We start from the raw sequence: 20,477 nt of genomic DNA, 5'->3' as shown, positions 1-20,477 counted from the left end.
GTCAGCTCTGTCAAATGCCAGATATCAAACACTCCCCTCTTGTTCCTCTGACGTACGAAAGAAAAGGCTTTGTTTTAAAAGCACGTCCGCCTGGATGGAGTCATCAATAACGCCTACTACACAATGCCCAAAAACCTCCACCCACAATCCCAGATAAACCTCCACCCACAGTCCCAGATAAACCTCCACCCACAGTCCCAAAAAGCCCTCAGGTGTCACTGGGGTGGTATTCTTTAGAGACTGATATGGCTGTTCAAACTCCCAGCTCTGTACACCTACTATAGGGAAGCCTTGTAACAACCATCATGTTATAGATCTGGATTTACCACTATGCATCAACAAACAAGTGTATCCGTTCTTGGGATCATTTTACCACCGTTACTATCCTGACAGTGGAAGGCTGGTCCTTAAGTCTTTAAGCCCCACTGTGTATGGTGCATACCGTGGCCATCATGTAGAGGGTTTACTTGAAATACAGCCTGGGAATAAAAACGCATGACATGGTGCCTTTCATGTTGAAGCTAAATCGGAACCTCCCCATACACATTACAGATTAGGGGATTATTATATTATGTATCAGAGGGATATGAGGAGGGCTTGAAGGGGTGCAGACTGGCGAAGGGCCAGGCAGGGCCGCTTGTATTCGGTATTAAGTATCGAACGTAGAAAAGGCTAGAGTCCGTGACAGGGTTAGGTTTATCTTAGGGTGTCCTGGTGTCCTGCCTCACTCACCCTCCCTCATGCTGGGCCTGAATTGAGCTCAGACAACAGCCATAATGAGACACACATACAGCATACAAAGAGGCCTGGGTTTTAAGATACCTGCTACATTAGCGCCTAAGTGAAGCTGGGCTCCAGTCGGAGTGAGCGTAATATGAAAACACGACAAGGAGCGTCTTCACATTTCTCCCCGGACTGACTCATCACTGAGCAAGATGTAGTGTGAATAAGAGGACGTCGCCTCCTTCTATCTCCAGCTTCCTTCTGACAAGGACCCCGCTAATTATCCCCTTTTTTACATTCACGCTGTGATAATGACCTATAGGTGTGTGGCTAAGGATCCTTTCTCTGCCCCTCTCCCTCCCCCCCTTTTATCTCCCTTCCCCCTCCCTCCCTACTCCCTTTTCCCCTATTACCCCCTTCCAGTCCACCCTCAGTCCTATCTCCCCTATTCCCCCCCCCCCCTTTCTCTCTCATTCCCAACCCCCTGTTTGCTCCCAACCTGTGGCGCCAGCTCCCCATTGGTGATGATTTTAGCGATCAGACTCCACTTCCTGTTGCTGGTGGCGTTGTGGATCATCTTCTTCCTGAGCAACTCGCCCACGGAGACGTACTGGAACCCGTAGCGCTCGGCGATCTTCAGGCTCTGTGTACCTTTCCCACTTCCAGGACCACCTGTAGGGAGACAGGTGCTGGTCTTTGAAAGTGGTGAGAGTGTGTGAGAATAGGAAGCGTGTGCTTGGTGTAAAATGAAACCGATTTTTGTGTGAACCTCTTACCACAGGCTGGCAGCCACACACACACATGGTGCAGAAAAGATGGAGGAAAAATTGTGAGAGGACAATGACCCTCAGAAAAACCACTGTCAAAAGTGATTTCTTTGCAAAGTAATTTTTTAGCTTAATCAACTTCAAATATGATCACAATTTGTGTCACTCTGAGCTTCCTGTCTCTGTGTGAAATGGCCTGGCCCATTAGCGATTATCCCCACAGGCGATGACGATTACATCCATCAGACTTTTCAATCTAACAGGGAACTGAACGACTTACTGGGGTGTAGGGTGAACGCGTGTGTTGGTGGCAGTTATCCACACTCATAAAAAATGAGTGTTGGTATGAACGCATTAGGATTGTGTTAAAATGTCCTTGTAACCGATTTGAAATACATCAATACAATGTACCATTGAAACCTGTCAAGTGAAGACAAAAGTGTTCCAATCACTTACAACACAGACCTTGCTACAACACTCTCAGCTGCAAACAACATTGGTATTGCCCAGAATAATTAACGTATACTTAACCATCACATTTCACACAACTTCATCATAAAACATTCCACGGGTATGCTAATGTAAAGGGGACAACATGAATCTATTTCAACAGGCCCATTTAGGAAATCAGATTAGCATAGGATAAGAATCTAACAGTTTGAATATGTTTCTTGCTCTTATCTCTAAGGAAACAGGAATAGCCAATAAACAACACTTTGCTTCTAACCAGTGACATAATTAATATCTTTCATCCACACCAACAGACTCAGAGACACACGACAGAGAAGCACACGCATGCACACAGTAATGACGCCATCCACGTTGTGGTAATGACCTATAAGTGCGTGGACACAAGTACTTTGCTGGACTGGCACAAGTATTTGGACAAGCTCTTTACCTATAACAAGGATGACTTTGGGTCGTGGTCTGGATGGATCAAACACTTCATACTCCTCTATGAGCTCTGCTGTCTCAGACAGGTCTGAGTCGCTCTCTATGGAGAACTGGCTGATGGGAGGAAGTCGGTCATATCGCCTGTAGGGGAAATTGGGGCTGTCGGGCAACACTAGGGGGACACAACACAGAGACAATCACAACTGTTTGTTTCACATATTACATGATCCAAAGTTGCCTCAGCATCACTGACAACAAGATCGAGATTTCTTCTGTCGGTTTTAACAATGCCCTGTTATGGTCCATGGTTGCAGGAGGCAAAGTCAAGTAACCTGCTTGGCTAGGCAAATTAAGAATTGTGCTTAGTATATAATGCATTGTCTTTACTTCCTTATCTAGGGGTAGTTTATAATGTGTATATATATAGACATGTATCAGTAATCAGTAATGATTAAGCACACCCCACCCTCTTCAACATGTATCACTTATAACACCAGTACAACTGCCCCATTGTTCTACATCCAACCAAACACACGCAAACGTCCAACCCCGCCCACTCACCATTTCTGAAGAAGGACCTCCGTGATTGGCTCCCGTTGAGAGGGGGCAGTGACTTCTTCTCCTGACCAACAAACGTGTCCCATCGGACCTTGTCTGTGCCTCCCAGCTCCCGCACCTTCTTCAGACAGCCCTCCAGATAGTCTATGGGGTCATCAGGGCGGTAGTACATCAGCCCTGTCAACAAGCTCTGGAGGAAGCAGAACGAGCAGCACAATGAGAGAGAGAAACTGTCATCATCATACCTTGTGTTCCAAACTGTTGATCCTACTGGAGCTGACAGCCAGTTGAAAGTGGAACCACTGTTAAAACAGTCATATTTCCATATGCAACATGCTTGCCTTAGAAGGGGAAATAAGTATTCAATAAAAGCAGAAAGTGACAAGCATGTAGACATTGATTCACAACTATGTCCCATTAGGCAAATTATTCAAGTACATAAAACGTTCCATGCTTAGAAAAACCAAAGAATGTCCTTGATTTGTTCCTTGACCCTGACATTTTAAAACAATGCTTTCTGACATCCTCCCAACTTTAAATCCATCTTCTTAAACGAGTCCTCCAAGCTCGGACAGGTTGTTTTTAACAACACAACACACCGGTATGTTGACAGAAATTCAATATCTTGTTAACTGATTTATAAACACAGTTACATATTTTTTTTATATTAAATTGTCTAGAAGAGACAAAAACATTTTTTGCATTCCATCCAAATGTTCGTTTATACTGTATGTATAGGGCAACATGTAGTGTTATAATTACTAACCAGTTCTGCAAAATGGTTGTAATCAAATTTGCTCCAATTAACTTGATTACATAATCAATTGCTAATTTCATTCATACTCTAGCCTAACCAAAGCAATGTCCCAGTATACCAACAATTACACAGCTGGAAAGGAAATTGCTCATTTTAACATTATGGAATTATAGTGGGTGAACAACAGCCTACACTTAAGACCAATTGGATCTGTGCTCTACTGAGGATTCTCTTCACATGTCTCAATATTAATAGATTGTACAATGTATGAAATGTGCCTGACTTGGCTAGACTGAATATTTAAACAATTACTATTTACTTTTTTATTTGAGATGGTGATGACTGGTACATTATTTGATGATAAGCAGTACAATTAAAATGCATTATAAGTCAGCTAACATAGTCACACTTCTTACAATTTTAGATAACTATGGTATATTTTGTTGAAACCGTCTAATTTGCTACTTCAAAATAGCATATGGAAGGTGCGCGTGTTTTGAGCGGATTTATATCGCTTATACGCGCATCATCAGACAACATAAAATGGTAATCAGCAACGCTCCCTAACGTTTAGTTTGAATATAAATATATTCACATATATCCAGCCTTGCTTAACGTATTATAAACCAGTGACATAATAAATCGTTTTATACTGTCACATATCCTAAGTTAACTATACATTCTGTCAGCAACTGCTCGCAATCAATTCCTCTCACCTCGAACAGTTGAGGTATCTCTCGTCTTGCAAGATACTCCTTGGCATCATTGGTATTCATCTCTGCAAAAATTATGAGATAGCACTCTAGAATACAGCTAGTTTATTCTAAATAAACACGCAAGCTTTATGTCCGTGTTCTCTTGTGTGAGTGAAATTGATGGAATGATCTCCGAGCTATGTTAAAACCTCAGCACATCTTGCCTGTGACTTTATAACTGGATTCCTGTAGGCAACGCCACTGTGCCACCCTCTTCAGAGATGGGTGGCTGTTCTCTCTCCCTACAACGTCCTGCCTCTTACTCCGTTGGTTAAGAAGCCAGCCAGGCGAATGGCAACAGATATGAAGTGATGTGTTGGCATGCAGCATCTGCGGCTGTGCTTGATCAGATCAAAGCCTGCGGCGCATAATACATATAGGGCAACTTCTGTAGTCTTTAAAAATAAATACAAAATAATTTTCACATTTCTCGCACACATACATTAATTGATTAGCTTGAAACGTTTAATTGTCAATTGACATTAAATAAATTAAGTTAAAGCAGACGCATTAAGTATAGCATTGCAGGAAGAGAAAAAAATAACGTTCATGATAAAATGTAGGCTAATCACCGCTATAAATTCTGCCTCCCCTATTTAGTTTGTCAATGATTGATTTCATATAAAATAATTGTAATCATATCCTTAATCATTAATAGGATAAAAAAGTCAAATTGTTGGATTACAGATAGCCTACAATATTTGAATACACAGCACAGAGGAATTAAACAGCAGTTGCTCAACTATTTACAAGCCTATAGGCCTAATGTGACAGTAGGCTAATTTAACTTAATGTAAGATCAGTCATCTCGGTTAATAGGTTAAGGCTTTTTTCGTCAATCCTACTTTAGTGCCTCCGTGCTATAGGCTACTGAGTGAGTAGGCATAGGCCTCTACCAATGACATGGCTCCTTATGACCGTTACAAGGATGTTATCTCTATTCCTAATCCATTTGTCCAGTGACACGCAAATTTTATTTTTACATGTTTGCTATGGTGTGGGCAAGGCTGTAAGAACCTGAAGCATCTGTTATCGCATCTAAAAAAAAAACACATCTGTTATCTCATCTAGATGAGCTAACCATTTGCAACCCACATCAGCTGTTTCAACAGCTCATGAAAATCTGCGTTTGCTGAGATCTGTCTATATTGTAGCGACTGGAGGGGAATTATGTTTTTGCATACCTTTTTTATTTTAGATGCCAGTCATATTTTAGAGCGGCCTTGCAGCTCAACTGTGGCGTGTGATGCCAAGTGGGAGCAGGAAGACTGTAGAGATTAAGTGTTTGGCAAACCTAGGGCACAGTCTATTTTAAGCCACCTCACAGCGTGACATACTTGATTTTGACGCTGGATTCTGGAACCACAATTTTTCACTCAAAAAAGAGTCATCCTAAACAGCTCGCCGATGAGCGAGCAAATTCTCTAAATTGCGCTGAACAAAATGGAAAGCACATTTCTCAAAATCAAAAACTAAAATCTCCTGTGCTTTAGGTTACAGAAAACATAAGCACTTTCATTTTACAATTTTCCTAATACAATTTGAAAAAAAAGGCATAGACCGTTGTTTCGGTTTCAAAGTTTCACGATATCTAGAAGAATATACCCACTGAAGTTTCTAAATTACTGGACTTTTATTTTGATAGTAACCGGAAATATTGTTAGGCGGAGCCAGCGACAGCTCTTCCTTATCATCATGGCTAGCTGCTGCTCTCTGAAAATATTAACAATTTTAACCTTTGTTTTGTTCTATGCATTTGTGGAAAGTAATAACTTTGAGGTAATGCAGATTTTATAATTTACACCCGAATCTCTCAATAATATAAATGTCAAATGCGTCGATTTGTCTGTCAATTGAACCTGTATGCTAGCAATCTAGAGCTACAAACTGTAGTCCCATCCTTATGATGTCCAGATAGTTTGCCTTTAGCTTGTAAACTGAATTAAGCCATAGTACCTATCTGTCTCCTCGTTGGGTGAGATGCAGATATTCTAGCTGGTATTCTGCCATTTTTGCGACCTTATCAGGTTAACTACGCAAATATATAGAGCTAATCTTCACCTTGTTGTGTGCAAATGGAGTATCTGGTAATATGTTCTGGTGTGGAGCCAAAGTGATAGGACACAGGTACATGTGTCTTCACATTATTCCACCCGTCGAATTTATTTACTAGTCCTACTGCGCATGCTCACATAAAGCAATACGGTCAGAATTATCCCTATAGTATTGGGCTACGTTAGTCAAATATAACAAAGTTTGACATCGGCTAGTTAGTTATTTTTCCTAACACACCATCCTTTCTTTTCGTAATGAAGGCCAAAGCCGGCCAATTCTTCAGCAGTGGTCATACTAACAACTGGGCAGTACTGGTGAGTATGAAGGCCTTACACAGCACTGTGTTGCTTTATCATCATAATTCATATCATATCATCCTCAGATAGCATGTCATATTCTTTCTAATACAAAATGCACATTTGGTATTTGTTCATTAGCTGTACTGCAAAAATGAGCTGAAGGGTGTATTCCTTGTACCCTAGGTTTGTACATCCAGGTTCTGGTTCAACTACCGTCATGTTGCCAACACACTGTCCGTGTATAGAAGTGTTAAGCGACTAGGCATCCCAGACAGGTAAGTCTTGTTGATGTCCACCCAACAAACTGCTAGTGGATGTGTGTGTTGCTGTCCTTCAGTATCAAATAAATACACATTTTAAATAACTACGAAGCAAACTAAATAATAAAAGTCCCTCTTCCCCTCTCTTCCTGTCTACCAGTCACATTGTTCTGATGCTGGCAGATGACATGGCCTGTAACCATAGAAACCCCAAGCCAGCCACTGTGTTCAGCCACAAGAACATGGAGCTGAATGTGTATGGGGATGATGTGGAGGTGGATTACCGTGGTTACGAGGTGAGTGGGTGTCCTTACTGAGGCTCACCAGTGTTTACCTTCAGTGTGTAATGGGAAATTACTTTGATACCACTGACACAAAAGTGCTTTGTTATTGATCACCCCTCCCCCCACAAAAAAAGGCTTTTCAGTGGATTATCAGTTAGTTCGTTTTTTTTATATTTACCTCTCCAACCTGTTGGTTTTACCTTTTACTTAACCGGAACACATCATAATCATCATGTTGCAGTGATGTGAAAGATGGTTTTTAATACCTCTATTAATAGCACTCGAATAATAATATAAACAATGATTGGGGAAAAGCTAAATATCCACATTTCCAACACATTCATTGCCAATATATGGACATGAAAAACAGAACAGTGTGTCTTTTTACAGCAATAGATTGTTTTATCCTTGATTGTTGTTCTTGGTGGTTGCGTCAAAGCTGAGTCTTCATCCTGTTTGTCATCCTGAATTAGTTAGTTTAGATTGAATGTAAACCCGACTAGGGATTTCAGTCTGAACACCATCCTCCTTTCCAGGTCACTGTGGAAAACTTTCTCCGTGTTCTCACGGGCAGACTGCCTCCCAGCACCCCCAGGTCCAAAAGACTACTGTCAGATGACCACAGCAACATCCTCATTTACCTAACCGGTACTGTCCTCTCTTCCTGTCGACTCTCCTCAAACACCAGGCTTTCTCTTCGCACCTTCTTAATCCCTGTGTCCTTGTGCTTTCAGGTCATGGAGGGAACGGCTTCTTGAAGTTCCAGGACTCTGAGGAGATCAGTAACGTGGAGCTAGCTGACGCCTTCGAGCAAATGTGGCAGAAGAGAAGGTAACTTTGGAGATAGAGAGGCAGATACAGGATGTGTTTTCTGGTCATGTCACTGCTGTTGCTATCTGCTGTCCTTACCTCGATGAGTTAGTATCTTCACAGATCCGTATGGCGTAATGCAAAAAGCTGAAACCCAGTTGAATCCCCCACACCCTCAGTTTTTTTTGCTCTGATTCTTAAATGTTATAATAGACAAACAAATTGAACAGCATGGGGGAATTGTGACTTTTCAGGAAATCCTACTTGCTCAGTGGAGTTTAATTTTGACCAATTTATTGCGTTTGTTTGCCTTTTTTTTAATTTTATTTTTTATGACAGTAACAGACTGTTATAATTACTGAAGGTAAACACAAGGACAACAACAGCTGGGCTGAGGGCCAGGGAATTAACACCAACAAAAACACCTATCCCCTCCTGAAGAGAGAATAGCACGTCCTGTTTTCAAGACCTACAGCACCATTTATTCCTCCCATTTTTAAGTACATTTATCTGACCTGTCCACATCACATCCAGTTTTAACAATGTTTAAACACAGTTTGAAAGCTTTAATAATTAATTCCATATTTATTTGATCATTCCAATGATTCATTCAGTGTTGTCAAGGGTCGGAGATGGCAAGCCATTATCAAACTATAATTCTCTTGCTTCTGGAATCAGGCCTTAGGTGTGAACCACCCCAGTCTTGTTTTCTCTACTAATTTTCGTGTGTAACTCTATGGGAATACCACCCAAGAGAAACAGCTAATATCCATAATGAAAGGTACTGGAAGAAGTCTCTAATAACTAAATTACTATTTTCTAATGGGCAGATGGTATGTTTAGTAGTGTGGACATGGCTATTCATTAGCAAAGCCGCAGGGAGGGAGTAAGATAGACCTCCCGTCTCCAGCCCACTCTGTAATGTTCTAGATCAAGGACAAGAGACAGACTCTGTCTGAAGAGTCAGGCCAGCCTATGACAGAGGACAGCTTTGTGACACCAGACTTGTCACTGATGCAGTAATTGCAAGCTTGATCTGCCAAGCGCTGGCTGCCTGGGCAACTTTGTCCTCTCTCTTGACCAATTGGTCCTTTGTTCAGCCCCTGGTTCTCTCGTTTCTCTAGTCTCTAGAGAGAGAGAGAGAGAGAGAGAGAGAGAGAGAGAGAAAGAGAGAGAGAGATGGGTGTAAGTGCTTTCTAAGGCCTGTCATGATGGATGGAAGTTGCATTAAAATTCCCTTTTGAATAGAAGGAAGGAGGTGGAGGGGTTGGCGGAAGGGAGGGGAGTTGGGTTAGGTGGTGGAGTGAACGAGAGCAGCAGGCTTCTCCTGGTCTCCATGGCAACTGCTATTCAAAGCAGAAGGATGCAAGCCTGTTTGTTCGTGTCGTCGCCCCTCGTCTCTTGTGCGCGCACGCACCCTCTGCATGCCAGCGTGTTCACGAGAGGCGCTCTGCCTCTGCTCTCGCCGTCCAGGTACAGCGAGCTGCTGTTCATCATCGACACCTGCCAGGGGGCGTCCATGTACGAAAGGTTCTACTCCCCCAACCTGATGGCCCTGGCCAGCAGCCAGGTGGGAGAGGACTCCCTGTCTGTGAGTACCAACACACCCCTCCCCCTCCTCCCTGAACCCCCCCTTAGATGGTAGGAAGTCATGACAGCAGTGACCTTTTCGACTTTTCCGGGTCAGAGCCCTTATTGCCACGCTTTAAGCAGACACGTGAAAGGCCAGTCGACTGTGGTGTTCCTACACCTGTCTTCTGCGTCCCACTTCACCCTTCGAAAACAATTTCTCTCCCCCTGTCCGTCCACCACCATCACATCCCCCCCCCCTCTGTTTACCCCCAGCACCAGCCGGACCTGGCCATAGGGGTTCACCTGATGGACCGCTACACTTTCTACCTGCTGGAGTTCCTTGAGGACATTCACCCTGCCAGCACGACCAACATGAATGACCTGGTGAGAGAGAGTGTGTGCATGTGCGTGTGTGTGTGAAAGAGAAAGAGAGAGAAATGGCATAGACATACAGTATAACTTTACGTTTATGTGTATAGTATGCAAGTACAATGCAGACAAAGTCTTATATTGTGTGTGATCTTAAAACTGAACATGTAATACCATGGGGTTTTCCGAAGAACACTGTATGATTTGGTACTTCCTGTGACTCAGTTTTAAACTCTCCACCCCTTTTTATTTTTCCTTCACTAGCTGCCACTCTTTCTTCACTTTCCACTAACTTTCTCTCCTCTCTCATCCTGTCACTGTCAACACACACACACACACACACACACCAGACCTAGATGAAAGCCTTGGTGTGTGCTTTTCTTTCACGGACACTTGAAACAGACTGGCTAATCCAGCTCTGAGGCTCAGGGCCTTTGACATGCCTGCTGGGCGGCGGAGGGGGGGGGGGGCACAGCCCCCTGGCCCCACTGGCCCCACAGCCCGCTGGCCCCACAGCCCGCTGGCCCCACAGCCCCCTGGCCCCACAGCCCCCTGGCCCCACAGCCCCCTGGCCCCACAGCCCGCTGGCCCCACAGCCCCCTGGCCCCACAGCCCGCTGGCCCCACAGCCCCCTGGCCCCACAGCCCCCTGGCCCCACAGCCCCCTGGCCCCACAGCCCCCTGGCCCCACAGCCCGCTGGCCCCACAGCCCCCTGGCCCCACAGCCCCCTGGCCCCACAGCCCCCTGGCCCCACAGCCCGCTGGCCCCACAGCCCGCTGGCCCCACAGCCCCCTGGCCCCACAGCCCCCTGGCCCCACAGCCCCCTGGCCCCACAGCCCGCTGGCCCCACAGCCCGCTGGCCCCACAGCCCCCTGGCCCCACAGCCCGCTGGCCCCACAGCCCCCTGGCCCCACAGCCCCCTGGCCCCACAGCCCACTGGCCCCACAGCCCCCTGGCCCCACAGCCCGCTGGCCCCACAGCCCCCTGGCCCCACAGCCCGCTGGCCCCACAGCCCCCTGGCCCCACAGCCCCCTGGCCCCACAGCCCCCTGGCCCCACAGCCCGCTGGCCCCACAGCCCCCTGGCCCCACAGCCCGCTGGCCCCACAGCCCCCTGGGGTTAGTGATGGGTCTCTGCCATGTCTCCCCTTCATCTCCCTGAGATGTCTAAAAAGAGGGTCTGGGCCTCTGACCACCCCCTCCTGGTGTCCACTACTCTGCAGGGGATTCGATCAGACGGCTCTGTCCCCATTCTTTGTGCTTATCGCTCTTCCAGGGACTCAGATCGATGAGCTCCCACTAATGCTGAGTTCTTTTTTTTTCTCTCTGATTTTGTAGTTTCAAAAAGATGTGCTTTTTGTTGCAAGGTCTATTTTTAAGCATTAAGAATCAATATTATGGATTTTGCTCTCGGTTTAAAAAAAATAAATTAATAAAGAGAATTCTTTATCCCTCGTAACAAAGTGGCACTTTGAAGGATCACAAGGGAAAATGTTCCTCTCCAATTTTGCTTCGATACTTTGTTGTTAGATTAAAGATGGTGTTGCTTGAGGATTTAGCTAGCAGTGTCATGTTATTTTGTCCATCACAAATTGAAACCTACATCTGCAACAAAAGTTATAAAATAACGGGAACAATGCCCGGCCTACCCCATCCAAGTTTTCTCCTCGCTTTCCTCCAGCTCGAGGTTTGATTGACAGGGGTTTCACAAAATGAGCCCCGGAGGAAGGCCCACCTCGCTTAAGGTGATTGGCTGTAACAGGATTGCTGAAACAAAATTGGCTGGAAAGTGGTGAGCCACTCCAAAATTTGAAATTGACGTTCCACTGGTACTGAGCAACTCTCAGAGGGCCTCATTACCTGACAACATTATTATAGAGGGGAAAAAACGTTTTCAGTCAAAAATCTTTGACTGAAAAATCTTACCTATTGTACCTTTTTTAATATATTTTTTCAATCCATTCAGCTTGGTTACATTGGGTTATGATTTCTGGGATTCTTTCCATTGAAAGACAATGAGTATTTAAACCCAGGTCATTGATCCATTTCATCTCTTGCACAAACCTCACTGCAGTCAGATGGCTGTCCTCCGAAGAGATGGGACAGTCCCCCAGGCCCCCTCAGGCCCGCAGCATGTCTGATACCGTTGACACACAGCGACATGAACTAGAACAGACACTAGCTGTCTTCTACTGACACTTTATGACCATTGTGCTAATCACCCTGTCGTTATCTTTTGACCACTTAACTGTTTGGTATTTTTTGTCAACCCCAAGCACCTGTTGACAAGTTAGCAATATAGGTTGTTGACATGGAGCTGCAAAATGTGTCACATTCTCCATGCTGTATATTTGAATGTTTCCCCATTACGTGTGTTTTCAAACAGTTCAAAGTGTGTCCAAAAAGCCAGTGTGTGTCCACGCCGGGCCACCGTACTGACCTGTTCCTGCGTGACCCGGGGAGCGTCCTCATCACAGACTTCTTCGGCAGCGTTCGCAAAGTGGAGATCACCATGGAGACGGTCCACCTCCCCTCTCCCATAGAGAAGGTGGCGGAGGAGAAGAAGTAAGATCCCCTTCCTGTTTTCTCTGGTGACCTTTACCACCCCCTCATCACTGGGCCCCATTTATTTGAATGTTAATCTCTTCATAATTGACATACAGAAGGACAAGGCAGCCTCCGACCTATGAGAAGTAGAAGATTTCGAACATTGATATTTAGTATGATTGATTATAACCTATGAATACCAGAATAGGCTTTTGAGCATGTGAGACATGCCTTGCTAAGTGAGCCTTGATTATCCGTTGCCCTTTTTATAGCAGGAAGGGTAGATGGATTTTCACATTAGAGGACCTTTGTGGTTCGCTCCCATTAGAGGTGTGGAAGTATTCTTCTTGCGTCATTAGTGCTTACAGTAGTCGGATGCAAAGCTATGTTGGTCATTACGGTGACCTTGCGAGAGAAATGAGGCCAGTCAATGTGAAAGATGGATGGCTTGTCCCGTGTCATTTAGTTTTGGTCTGAACATGGCATGTACTGTAGTTGTACTTCCAATTAGGTCATACATAGATTTCTATTGTAGCCTCAGTTTTCAGCTAAACCTATATACTTCAGTAAAACAAATGGTATCAGATTATTTGAATGGCCACACAGTGTTCAATTTTATTGAAAAAAACGTTCTTAATCTCATCACAAAGGGGGCAGTAAGATTGTAACATTGAGGGGAATGGACAGAATGCACCTTTTTCACTTAACTAAGGTGTAGTTTAGTACCCCAGCCACCAAGTACAACCATGCTGCACCACTAGATGGCACTAGAGGTGTTTCTCATTCCTTATTTGAAAGTATATTCACTGTCCTGTTGAGTGGAATATCAAAATACACTAATCCCCACTATACATATAAAGACTTTCATTGGGAATTGCAAAACACTAAGGGCAAACAAGTAGTGTAAATGATGCATCCAAATCCTTCGCCACATTTGTTATAAATAGCTTTTCAATCGCGCCCTTTATGAAAATAAATTACAACTGGTTCAGGATTACGTTGCGTCCTTTTTATTAAACAGGCTTTATTGCAACACTGTGTGGCCATAGTCAAATAATCTGATACGGTTGGATGCTAATGACTAATTACAGCTAATTGGCATCGTACATTTGAGTTAGATGTTGGTGCTTTGGCCTCGGGGTAGACAGATACAAAGGCTTTCTCCCGCTAACCCCTCCCTATTACTTTATTATTGATTAGCGCTAACACAGCACGTCGCCCAAGCTTTAGCTGAACAAATTCTGACGCATTTCAATTAATGAAGAGGGGGTTGAGTGTGTCCCTACTTCATGCTGTTAAAGGAATCCATTATCTATTTTAGAATATAATGTATTTGAACATCAAATAGGCCTAATCATTGTGTTTGTAATAAATCCCACTAATAATAGCTGTTCTTCTTAATAGTCTGCCAATGTAAAGGTCAGAACTGAAGTTATGTCACCTTTCATTAGTTTAAGTAAGACACTTTGACTGTGTCTAATCAGATGAAATAATCTGTTGCCAAACAATAGCTTTTGGATTCCCAAAAAAAACTACAAGAGATTTTCCTTAGGGGATTTGTAAAAGTAGTGTTTCTAACACAGGATATGACTTTCCCCTGACGCTCTCACAGTACAGGACAGGCTTACAGCTTTAGATGACCCAGCAAGCAAGCAGTGATGGAATGTAGAGCAGCTCTAATTCACTATGTACCTCGGTGAACCTCTCAGACTAGTGAATAAGAATCAGTAGACACCGCTCTCTCTCTCTCTCTCTCTCTCTCCTTCTTTCCCTCACCCTGTATCTCTTTTTCTCCCCCTCCTGTCTCCCTCCCCTCTATCTCTCTACCATTTCCAAACAGCAATTTTTCTCTGGGCCATTAAGTGAATTACATTCGTTGCAGAGGACATTTTAATAGACCCCCCCCATCCTTTTCATTATATGTAGGCTTAACACTTAAATGAGATTGCATAGTAAGTCATCTCTGGGCCATAGGTGCCTGTTGACCATTCAGTATGCAAAGCCCAAAGTTAATTAGAATGAAGGGGAAGCTATAAAATCGGAAGAAAGTGTCATCTTGTGAAATAAACTGAATGAAATGCTCAATGTTCACGGACTTCATCCTGATTACAGTAAACTCTCGGGTCTGTTCTGAAAATAAATTGGGGCCATTAACATAACAGGTGTCCTATGAAAGGAAATTGGGGTCAGACCATTTGAGCTCAGTTGGTAAACTGGGAGATGGAGAAGTCCTCACGGGGTCAAGGAGTGAGCGAGCCTAAATGAAACTGGAAGCCATCTCCTAGCACAGAGAGCAGCTCGGAGCCCCGGCCCTGGATCATGGATCCCACCCTCCCAACCGTGAGCCTGAGGCCCAGCGGGAGGCCTCTCTGGCGGACCTCGTCTGTCAGAGAGGCCCCGGTGGGTTTCTATTCCGGTCGGCGGACGCTGGGACACAGCAGAACAGCAGAGCGGGGGAGGAGGGGAACAGGAGGCCCAGTGAGCGGCGCTGGGATCGGCCCCTCAGACCTGTGGTGCTGGTAGAGTACAGCTGCAGGAGCGCTAGCATGGACAAGTGTTGTTGATCTCCCCTCCGCCCGCCCCCCCTCCTCCCTTGTTCCGAAGGCGCAGGAATGACCTCAAGCTGAGACGGTCGAGCTACTGGGGGGGGGGGGGGGGGGGAGGGGGGGGGGGAGGGGAGGGGAGGGGGGTGACGCATAATTGCTCGCTCCTAAACACACGCACACATTCTCACACCATGGCAGCAAGCTTCCTGACACAAATTTGCAAATGAAACGGTTTCACAGTTACCTCCTGTTGCTTCATATCCTGTGTGTGTGTGTGTGTGTGTGGGGGGGGGGGTTGTGTCAACGTGGGTTCATGTCACGCGCACCATGGAGCCAGCTGTAACATGCAGTCGTTCACTCTCCACCATCTGGCTCGTGTGACAGAGGCCTGTCACCCCCCCCCCACCCCCCCACCCCGGTCCCCGTGAGCAGGGTTCTAACGTTCCGCCTGTCCACAGGTACGCCGAGCCGCAGAGGGAGATCCACGCCTACGTGGACCAGCTCCCCGTGGCTGAGATCATCCATCAGGTGAGGGCCCCGCGCACCCTGCTGCTTCTGGGAGCTCGTTAAGAGAAGGGCGGGAGGGGAGTTTATTATCACTCCCAAAACAGCCTGCTCCGCTCCCAGACCTCAACAACACCCCCCAACCCCCCCCCCCCCCCCCCCCCGTTCTGTTTATCTAACCGTGCTATGTTCCAAACACGTGTTCTTGACTGTATGAGAAGCACGCTGTGCCTATTGTGCTACTTACCTATTATAGGATTCCACTTCTGATTGGAGTGTGCGCGTGTAGCAGATAGAAAGAGGGGCAGCTGTATCGCTCCCCACCTGATTCTGAAACAGAACATGAAGTTACATGCGAGCAGAGGTGTTTGCGCTGCTACCATGGAAATGGCTGTGTGTGTGAGAAATGCAAACGTCTTGGACGCGTCGGTGGGACAGTGTGAAATTTGACAGAATATATTTGTAGGTGTGTGTTAAGAGAACTGGGCTCCCCATCTTAAAGCAAATTGAATTCTTTAGATGACAGGGAACTGCCTACACAACTAACACCTCTTCATCTCCGAATGGAATGATGTTGAATAGTATTGCTTGGTAAATCTCCAGATGACCTTAGCTTCCTGCTAGTGATTCTTCCAGACAAACATAACAATGTCAGAAGCAACCAAGCTGACAATGCCATGTCTTTAGGTTTAGCAAGAGTGACTGATACGAAGAGTAGCTGCTATTAAGAGTGCAGACTTCCCACACACGTTTGGTTGGCTATCAGGGAGGAGGGTCTGCCCCCGCTGGGGTGAGAATGGGAGCCAATAGGAGCCCAGGTTGACCTGTCTTCCACCACCCAGTCAATCTCCACAGTGGTGCCAGAACCTGCATCCCGCCACAGGCTAGGTCTGACTGGAGCCCACAACGCTTAATAACACCAAAATAATGTCCTTCTAAAGTCTTTTATTCTTCTCTTCTGTTTGGGAGAACAAACTGATTCAAGATATTGGATGCGAAAGTAGGATAGAAACATGTAATACATTTGACTTTTTATTTTTATTTGTAAAAGGGAAGACAGTGATTGCATCGGTTCTAACCTAGCTGTCTCCTCATGGTCCCAAGACCACTGTTGTCATTCAGCCAGCCATCCATGTTTATTCACTCCACCCAGAGAGCCACTAGACCACGGCATGTCTCCAACCTAATAGAAAAGTGATCTGATAGTCAGTGTGTATGTGAGGCTGTGCAGCAGTGGCCAGGGTTTCTAAACTGTCTCTCCAGTGTGTGAGCGAGGGGTTGATTCATGTGCTGTCCCCTGTGGCAGCTGTCTCGACTGGGGGAGCCCTCCCCCCTCACACACACACACACATGCCATTTCCCCGGACAACCATGCATCATAACACCATAACCCAATCACAACATGCTCTGTGGAAAAGGTGTGTGGAATTCTAGCTCCCTCATTGATTATTTTCTCTCTCTCTCGCTCTCTCTCTCTCTCTCTCTCTCTCTCTCTCTCTCTCTCTCTCTCTCTCTCTCTCTCACACACACTTTCTCACTCTCTCTCTTTCACTCTTTTTTTTTTGGGGGGGGGGGGGGTGTTCTTCGCAATGATGATCCCTTGTCCCTGGCGTCAAATTGATATTTTGTTCCCCTGCCAACTTTGACGCCACACCATATGGCTGTGGAGAATTGGAAACACAGAATGGTGGAAATGAATAAATAAATGAATAACTCCAGCGCTCTGAGGAGTTGATGTTCTGAGTTTTCAGCGGTTTTCATCCAAGTAACCTGCAAATATTATAGGATGGTGTGTGCCAAGGACTGAAACCACAAGAATAGGTAGAGCATGCAGAATGTATTTGTATAATTTAGTAAAAATGGCCGAGTGTGACCTTGAAGGTCTATAGGTTGGCAGGCTCTCCTGCCTCCCTAAATGACCATTAACACTGCATGGCTCTGTTAATTACTTTTAATCAATCAGATAGGCAGCAATTCATGGCTTTTAGTAATGTCCTGAATACGCACCACTGACCTCACACAGAAAGGCAGAGAAGTCAAGTTAAATTTGGCTTTCTGTCATTTTGGAAGCTAGAAATTCTAGAGCTGTGAAGAGAAACTATTTCTCCACTTTTTGTTCTCTGTCCTTCTTCTTCTTTTCTTTCCCTCCCCTGACATATGTTCTCCTCTCTCCCTTGTCTGCTGACTCGGCCCCCTGTCTTAGCCCATCCATCTCCCTCTGCTTTTCCACACCCGAGGGGACACACACACACCTCCTGTATTCCATTGTCATGGAGGTCAACCATCCTTGGGGTAGCACACACTCCCTCTCAGGTCTAATCAGCTTCCACCGCCCCCCCCCCAGCCCCCCAGGCCTGACTGTCTGGTTGGCGACTACAGTTCGACTAGAGTTGATTGAGCTATTAAGCTTGTTTGCAAATCTGGATTTGATGTAATCTAATTGTGGCTCTGGCTGCTGACAGTCTCCTCCCACCTTACTTCCCTCCCCTCCCCTCATCTCCCCTCCCCTCATCTCACCTCCCCTCATCTCCCCTCCCCTCATCTCACCTCCCCTCATCTCACCTCCCCTCATCTCACCTCCCCTCATCTCACCTCCCCTCATCTCACCTCCCCTCACCTCCAACGTAGAAGATTGAGGAAAAACACAAGTGCGGCATTCCAACATGTACAAACAAACACAGCCTTTAAACATGGGACTTAAACAGTGGTCCTGTAATCCCAACATTTCTGTGAGGTTGTCAGTTATGACCCTGAGCTGAGGCCCTGCAGTCTGGTCAGTGTGTGTGTGTGTGTGTGAGTGAGTGTGTGTGTGTGCATGGGACACTGGTGCGTGTGCAATTATGACAGCAGTATATGGTGTGCTCCTCTGTGTTGCGGTGAAGAATTCGGACTGTGCCTTTTTTGGCCTGACTCTCGTAGCAGCTTGTGGAGGAGTTGTGTACGACAACAACATCCACAACCACAACAAAGGATGACTGTCGTGTGGTCTCGTCCCCTCCACGGTTGTACAACAAGAGTTAGGAAGATTTTTAGAGGTTAAATCTGGCCTCTCCACAGAATATTCTCCCCTGCATTAGCATATAAATGTGTTCCTGGCGATGCATGTTTAATACGAGGGAAAGATTTAAAAGTATAATCATACACAAAGTGATGATGTGGCAGGGCATGGGCAAACACAGACAGGGGAGGTGTACTGATGAGCTTACCACTCACTTCAGCTTGTGTGTGTGTGTGTGTGTATCCATGTGAGTGTGAGTGTATGTGTATCCATGTGAGTATGTGTGTGTGTGAGTGTGTGTGTGTGTGTGCAGCATTAGCCATGGCCTGAATACGAGCCGGCCGACCACACTGTGCCTGACCCATCTCCTCCTCCCTCAGAAGCCCAGGCTCAGAGACTGGCACCCTCCAGATGGCTTCATCCTGGGCCTGTGGACCCTCATCCTGCTGGTGTTCTTCAAGACCTACGGCATCAAGCACCTCAAGCACATCTTCTGAGGCCTCGGGGGGTCCAGTCCGTGGAGTTCTCGCACCGTTTTTTGTTTTGTTGCTGTCCATTTTCTTTACAGCAGCCATAGAGAGGGGTGATGGTTCTGCCTGGTGCAGTCAGGGGATGTTGAAGCCCTTTAGAAGGTTATCTACAGACTGCCTTTTCCAAAGCTCATTTCCCATTGTTAATCCCCCGTAACACTTTTAAACTGAACTGAACTGAAATATGTAATAAAAATGTTAAAAAGATAAAGTACATGAAGGATGTAAGCATGCAAGCACAGTGATCCTTCTTAGTATGGCAGCCCAAGTTGGGTGCAGTGAGCCACCAGAGGGCACGGTTTATTATGTTTTCTTTGTGTTTAATGTTCTGTTTTGTACAAACCGCCTATTCAATAATTGCGAGATTTGTCTGAAACGCACTGTATCGAGTCTGCAGATAAGAATGTCATTTCTTGGAGAGCACGCCGCTCCGCATATTTAAAGCACCGGCCTTTTTACTAAAGTGGCACTCAGCGTCATGGTCTCTGTGAAAAGAATATGAGGGGGGAGGGGGGATAAGGGTCTCGAAATGGTTTCCTTGGGGGATGTTGTGTTTGTTGCTTGGTGCTTTGGTCCGCTTGTGTACACTACAGTGCGGGGTGCCCACTACAGAACGTTCCGGGTGGTGTGTTGGATATCCATTGGAGATCCCATCTCACATGATGGAACCATCTACGTTTGCCATTCAACACATCGTCCATTAACCCGCAGGCTGTGGACTCTGCCGATTGGACTCTTATGATGGACATCACATGGGAGGACTGTTTTTTCTCCGGCCCGCATTATTAACACTTTTGTTTCTCCCAACTCCTTTGTTGTTCGGAGCTCAGACTTTGGTCTGCTTGGGGGGGGGGGGGGGGGATTTAACATTTAATAAAAAAATCTTCCTGCTGTCTTGATTGAAGATGAAAGTGCTGTTAGGATCTGAACAATATGTTTTTCTCTTTGAGGTTAATCTTTTTATGACATTCATCTTGAGTATTTTGATGTTAGGGCTTATTGAAAGCCAAAGCAACTATTTGAAGGATGTATGGCTGGGCTGATACGATGAGTCACAAATCCCTCCTACATCATTCTGCCATCAGGTGATCCCTGGTCTGGCCTGGTGTGTGGACAGATAGTGAAACATTTTCAATCTAGTGATAAGTCAGTTAACATGGTTTTCTTCAAGAACTATTAGATTTGGTTGTTTCTACAATGAAAACTTTCAGACTTCTTTCGAGTCTGTCTTATTTCACACCTGACTAGAGA

General features: G+C 45.6%; 2 protein-coding genes across 2 annotated transcripts in view; one reads left to right on the top strand and one right to left on the bottom strand.

Annotated features, from left to right (window-relative positions):
- The window catches only part of ak5 (adenylate kinase 5), a 32,037-nt gene extending 27,562 nt beyond the window's left edge, over positions 1 to 4,475 (bottom strand). The window contains exons 1-4 of the mRNA XM_084707889.1: positions 4,416 to 4,475; positions 2,933 to 3,132; positions 2,389 to 2,543; positions 1,223 to 1,395 (exon numbers count right to left, since the gene is read on the bottom strand). Coding sequence (XP_084564015.1) covers positions 1,223 to 1,395; positions 2,389 to 2,543; positions 2,933 to 3,132; positions 4,416 to 4,475 — 588 coding nt within the window. The remainder of the gene's footprint in view (positions 1 to 1,222; positions 1,396 to 2,388; positions 2,544 to 2,932; positions 3,133 to 4,415) is intronic.
- A 1,635-nt stretch (positions 4,476 to 6,110) lies between these two features.
- Positions 6,111 to 19,689, top strand: pigk (phosphatidylinositol glycan anchor biosynthesis, class K). Its single transcript, XM_084708508.1, has 11 exons — positions 6,111 to 6,233; positions 6,770 to 6,823; positions 6,992 to 7,083; positions 7,229 to 7,364; positions 7,889 to 8,000; positions 8,087 to 8,183; positions 9,636 to 9,753; positions 10,008 to 10,118; positions 12,488 to 12,666; positions 15,653 to 15,722; positions 19,077 to 19,689. Exons 1-11 carry the CDS (start codon positions 6,150 to 6,152, stop codon positions 19,191 to 19,193), a joined length of 1,170 nt encoding a protein of 389 aa, XP_084564634.1. The 5' UTR covers positions 6,111 to 6,149; the 3' UTR covers positions 19,194 to 19,689.
- Positions 19,690 to 20,477: the final 788 nt, after the last annotated feature.

This window comes from Hypomesus nipponensis, chromosome 10 (assembly GCF_054491055.1).
Source record: "Hypomesus nipponensis isolate SF chromosome 10, ASM5449105v1, whole genome shotgun sequence".
NCBI classification, from domain to species: Eukaryota; Metazoa; Chordata; class Actinopteri; order Osmeriformes; family Osmeridae; genus Hypomesus; species Hypomesus nipponensis.
The sequence above is the reverse complement of the archived record's forward strand: the minus strand, read 5'-3'. Positions and strand labels throughout refer to the sequence as shown.